The 6,000-nt window shown below is 41.1% G+C and overlaps 1 protein-coding gene across 1 annotated transcript in view; it reads left to right on the top strand.

Moving 5' to 3' along the window:
* The first annotated feature begins 2,496 nt into the window (after nt 1–2,496).
* The window catches only part of LOC143809222 (uncharacterized), a 119,140-nt gene continuing 115,636 nt past the window's right edge, over nt 2,497–6,000 (top strand). The window contains exon 1 of the mRNA XM_077292341.1: nt 2,497–2,734. Within this exon, the coding sequence (XP_077148456.1) occupies nt 2,680–2,734 (55 nt within the window). The 5' untranslated portion in view covers nt 2,497–2,679. The remainder of the gene's footprint in view (nt 2,735–6,000) is intronic.

Below are 6,000 nucleotides of genomic sequence, written 5' to 3'. Positions count from 1 at the left end.
AGGTATCGGACCCATTAGTCAGGGATTCTTATATTGCAATGTATACTACCTCGGCAAGTAAGATTTTGGTGCCTACCTATTGTGTCCTAGACGACTGACATTCTTTCTTTTGATTGTCCCAGTCATGCTTAGGACTAGTGATGAGTAGTGTTGGGCGATACCTTCCGATATGCAAAGGTATCGGTATCGGATTGGATCGGCCGATATCCAAAAAATATCGGATATCGCCGATACCGATACCCGATACCAATGCATATCAATGGGACACAAAATATCGGAATGGTTCCCAGGGTCTGAAGGAGAGGCTTGTGATTGGTTGCGTGACCGCTCATGTGACCGCTCACGTGACCAATCACAAGCCGTGACGTCATCGAAGGTCCTTCACTCCCTGCATTCTTAGGAACGGAGGCACCGCTTAGAGCAGGGGCCGCCGGAGGGGTGAGTATATCAATATTTATTTATTTATTTATTTTTTTTACATGAATATGGATCACAGGGCCTGAAGGAGAGTCTCCTCTCCTCCAGACCCTGGGAACCATACGCACCACACACTTCCGATTCCGATTTCCGATATCGCAAAAATATCGGAACTCGGTATCGGAATTCCGATACAGCAAATATCGGCTGATACCCGATATTTGCATTATCGGAATGCTCAACACTAGTGATGAGCGAACGTGCTCCAATATGGTGTTATCCGAATGTGTGTCATGGATGTGTCAGAGGCTGCAGACAGTTGCACTGCATCAGTCTGCAGAAGGTCTCAGCAGTTTGCTTTGCAGACTTCTGCCTGGCCCTTCTGAAGCTAGGACCTTGTGGCAACCTCACCCAGCTCTAATGGTCACACCTGGATCTGGGGGTTTATAACTCCCAACTTGCTGTTGGGAGTTGTGGGTGATATTTCCATTTGCATTTCCTTGTTGAGGCTTGAAGCTTTAGCAGTTGGCTAGCATCCTCTTTGGAGTTTGGAGGACGTTGGTGTTTGTCTCTGAGTCTTCTCAAGCTAAGTGTTCCCCTTGTTTTCTTTGTCTATCCCAGTTGTCTTTAGAGGTAGTGGAGATTGACTATTAGGTATCCTGCTCGGCGATAGGTGCAGAACTTATATAGAGATGATAAGGCAGACAGGGTGATGTTAGATCTGTCTACGGGTCTCCACTCCCCCTTCCCTAGTGTTTGTTTCCCTTTCCCTTATCCCTTCATGTTGCACTTAGCCTTTCCTTCACTTTGCGTGCTAACATGTTCAAAAAAACCTTTAAGGTACCGTCACACTAAGCGACGCTGCAGCGATACAGACAACGATGCCGATCGCTGCAGCGTTGCTGTTTGGTTGCTGGAGAGCTGTCACACAGACCGCTCTCCAGCGACCAACGATGCCGAGGTCCCTGGGTAATCAGGGTAAACATCGGGTTACTAAGCGCAGGGCCACGCTTAGTAACCCGATGTTTACCCTGGTTACCAGCGTAAAAGTAAAAAAAAACAAACACTATATACTTACCTTCCGCTGTCTGTCCCCCGGCGTTCTGCTTCTCTGCACTGTGTAAGCACAGCGGCCGGAATGCAGAGCGGTGACGTCACCGCTGTGCCCTGCTTTCCAGCTGGCACTTACACAGTGCAGAGAAGCACAGCGCCGGGGGACAGACAGCGGAATGTAAGTATGTAGTGTTTGTTTTTTTTACATTTTACACTGGTAACCAGGGTAAACATTGGGTTACTAAGCGCGGCCCTGCGCTTAGTAACCCGATATTTACCCTGGTTACCATTGTAAAACATCGCTGGTATCGTTGCTTTTGCTGTCAAACACAACGATACATGCCGATCTGACGACCAAATAAAGTTCTGAACTTTAATCAACGACCAGCGATATCACAGCAGGATCCTGATCGCTGCTGCGTGTCAAACACAACGATATCGCTAGCCAGGACGCTGCAACGTCACGGATCGCTAGCGATATCGTTTAGTGTGACGGTACCTTAACATCCCCGCAGCTGCATTTCTCTTGGCTGTTCGACAGCGTCAATACATGCAAGGACTGCTGGCTTGTTAGGCAATCCGTATCCAAGCATGTTCACTCATCACTAATTAGGATGCATAGTTGTGGTTGACAATTAGGAGATTGCAGTGAGTTGTCGTAGTGCCAACTTAAAGCCAAGAACTTTTGCTTACCTGGCAGAACTCATTTAATGTTGAGCATGAACATCAATGCAGTATGGTATCATGTACTATAATACTGGAAGATGTAATTATGGTATATTACATTGTCTTCTTTTTTATGAGTTTTAAGTCACTGAGAAAATCTTTCTTAAAGGTCATGGATTTTTAACTTATTTAACCGTTGGATGTTTCTAAACGTCCGTTGAATATGCATAGACATTGGTGATTGTAAAGGTAGATATGTAATGTCATTATAAAATAGAGCATGAAAATGCATGCAGAAACTACTTTGGGGCGGGTTTAAGATAACCTCCTCTTAATAAGCTGTAACAAGCATTCAGTTCTACAGTTTGACAGCTAAGACAGGTTTTGCCTGTTGCAAAACTCGGCAAAGAAATAATAGAAGAGCAGGACAGATAATTAACGTGTGAGCGAGACAGCAGCTGGAAGTGGATTAAGCACAATATCTGTGCAAAGAAACATTTTCTATTATATTTCTACATTGGAATAACCACAAATTTCAAAGAAATGCCGGAAGGAGAGATTATTGAGTTCCTGACTATTTCATTAGCCAGGATTTCTGGTAAGTTCAATTGAAAAATATATTTCCCATAAATAATACAAATAAGTAAAAATGAATGAAAACGAGTCATATTTTGCATTAAATACACATGTCTGCATGTCATGTGTCTATATAATGCTCAGTCTGCTTTGTATGTGCCTTATTATGTGTTCTGTCTACTGATTGTATCTCTAGAAATAGTGATGAAAAAGTTAAAATAAACTTTGAGCCCACTAGTAAACCAGTTCTGCTCCATTCTTAGCGTAAACTTGAGCAATTACCATAAGGGCAGTCGTCCAACAAATGAATAGAAAGAAAGAAACAAGCAAATCTCGAAATATTGAACTAAAACAAAAGATGAAAGGACCTAAGGCTATAAAAAGTTTATGTGTTTCCACGTCGTTCAACTATCACTTAGGTTGCACTTTTTTTTAACAGATCTGTAATGTAAATTAAATAGCAAAAATGATCCCACTCCCCTACAGTATGAATCCCTTCCTTCCACAGACAATTTTTCATTTTTTATTTCTTTCTCCTTTTTTTAAATACCCATATTTTTTTTTTAGTTTTGCACTGACATAGTCATATGTCATATGAGGGCTTGTTTTTCTGCAGGACGTGTTGTTGTTTTGAATGACACTATTCATTCTACCATATAGAATAAGGGAAAATGGTAAAAAACAAAAAAAAACAAAGTGCGGTGATGCAGTGAAAAAAAAAATCAGATTTGCCATTGTTTTTTGGGTTTTGTTTTTACGGTGTAAACTGTGCAGTAATAATAATAACTTGGACACATGATTCTTCATGCCTGTACAATTACTGAGATAAATAAGTATTGATTTTGTTGTTTATTGCCTTAAAGTTCTGAATGCTGTAAAAAATAGGTGGATTATTTTGCTGTATTCGAATCGACGGAGTCTTGGCAAGCAGGTGTTTTACTTATACAATTTTGGGAACATAGTATGTTTTGATCGCTTCTAGCATTTTATTATGTTATTACAGCTTTTGTTCTGGAGTTTTGATTTTTTTATCTTTACAGTGTTTACAGTGTGCTCAGCTTAATTATATTTTGTTAGGTCAAACTTTTCTGGATGCAGTGATACCACATATGGAAATCACAAGAGATCACCTGTAAGGCATGGGGACATTCAGCTGGCCCCTGGTTGTAAGGGCAACCTATTGGCCCATTTTTTATAGGGTCACGTAATTGACGAGTTGCAGCTGGTAGAAGCAGATGCAGGTAATATGGTATAGCCGACATCTACCGTGTGTGGAGCGAACTGAGCGGGAAAGGACTAATCTATAATTTACTTTTTCAAAATCTAAGAATTAAAAATGTAAAACCCTGTTTATTGGCAAATATACATAATTTCCTCATAACCAGAATATTTATATACATTTATTTAGGCCCTACTTAAAGTTCTACTCCAGTGGGTTTTTTTTAATTTCATCACTGGATTGATGGCACCAAGGTAAATTCCCTGCCGCTAGTAATATACTTACCAACCACCATCTTCTGTTCTTCCCAATACCGTTCTAGTCCAGATCTGCCATCTTGTGACCGTAATTTTAAAATGTGCGGAAATCAGAAGTTACGGTCACAAGCTCTCAATATAACCCTATGAGAGTCTGGCTCTGGCCTCATTCTGGCTCTCATTGACTTAGAGTGTCTTGCAAAAGTATTCACCCCCTTGGATTTTTACCTATTTTGTTACATTGCAACCTGTGTTTAAACATTTTTGCAATCCAATTTGTGTGTGATGCATCAGCACTAAATGGTCTAAGTCGGTGAAGTGACAAATATAACAAAATAACAAAATATGGCTTGTGCATATGTATTCACCCCTTTTGCTTTGAAGCCCCTACAAATTTATGGTGCAAGTAATCCTCTTCATAAGTTCCATGCTATCTGATTGGACGTTCCGCTGTTTGCAATCTAAGCTTCTCATATCTGTCAGTATATACATTTTACCTTTTCTGAAAGGCCACAGAGGCTGAAACACTATTAACAGGAGGCTCCACTAACCGAACACCACCATGAAAACCAAGGAAATCTACAAACAACACCATGAAGACAAAGGAGATCTCCAAACATCACAATGAAGACCAAGGAGATTTCAAAACACCACCATGAAGACCAAGGAGATCTCCAAACACCACCATGAAGACCAAGAAGATCTCCAAACATCACTATGAAGACCAAGGAGATCTCCAAACAACACTATGAAGACCAAGGAGATCTCCAAAACACCATCATGAAGACCAAGGAGATCTCTGAACAAGTCAGTGACAAAGTGGTTGACAAGTACAAGTGAGGGTTGGGTTATAAAAAAATATCCTAATCTCTGATCCCCCGCAGCACCACCAAATCCATTATCATCAAATCGAAAGAACACGATGCCACAACAAACCTGCCAAGAGAGGGCCGTCCACCAAAACTCTCAGCTGGAGCATGGAGAGCATTAATCAGAGAGGCAGCACAGGGATGGAAAGTAACCCTGAAGGAGCTGCAGAGTTCCCAAGCGGAGGCTGGAGTATCTGTCCAAATGACCACAATAACCATACACTTCATAGGGGTGGCCTTTCTGAAAGAGTGGGCAGAAAAAAGCCTTTACTTACACACAAAAATTGTAAGGCTCGTTTTGGGTTTGCCAACTTGAAGGAGCTAGAGCAGTTTTGCTTTGAGGAATGCACAAAAATCCCAGTGGTAAGATGTGGAAAACGCATAGCGACTTATCCAAAGCGACTTCCTACTTGCCACAAAAAGAGGCTCTACAAAGTACTAACTTTGGGGCGGTGAAAAGTTATGCACACAGAAGTTTTTAGTTATTTTGTCCTGTTTGTTTTTTGCCTTGCAAAAAAAAAAGAAAACCAAATGTGCACAGTTGTCGGCATGTTCTGTACATGAACTGTTGCAAAACCTCAAAAAAATGCAGTGAAATTCCAGGTTGTAAGGTAGCAAAACATGAAAAATGCTAAGTGGGTGAATACTTTTGAAAGCCATGGTATATTGAGAAATGACCTCCAGATCACCCATTGAACACTGGAGCGATATGGCAGAAGACGACCGATGCGGCGCCAGGAATAAAGGAGGTTGGCGGCTAGTGAGTATGATACTGGGGGCTGAGAACTTACATTAGTGACACCACTTCAGTGGTAAAATTAAAAAAAAGGATACTTCATAAAAACACAACATATATACGGTACAATATAATGATATTGATTTGATCTGTGCCCTCTTAATACTACTCTTAATACTACTACTACACACTCCTAATGTAACCTGT

Source organism: Ranitomeya variabilis, chromosome 2 (genome assembly GCF_051348905.1).
Source record: "Ranitomeya variabilis isolate aRanVar5 chromosome 2, aRanVar5.hap1, whole genome shotgun sequence".
Lineage (NCBI taxonomy): Eukaryota > Metazoa > Chordata > Amphibia > Anura > Dendrobatidae > Ranitomeya > Ranitomeya variabilis.
Note: the sequence above shows the minus strand (reverse complement) of the source record. Positions and strands in the feature narration are given on the sequence as shown.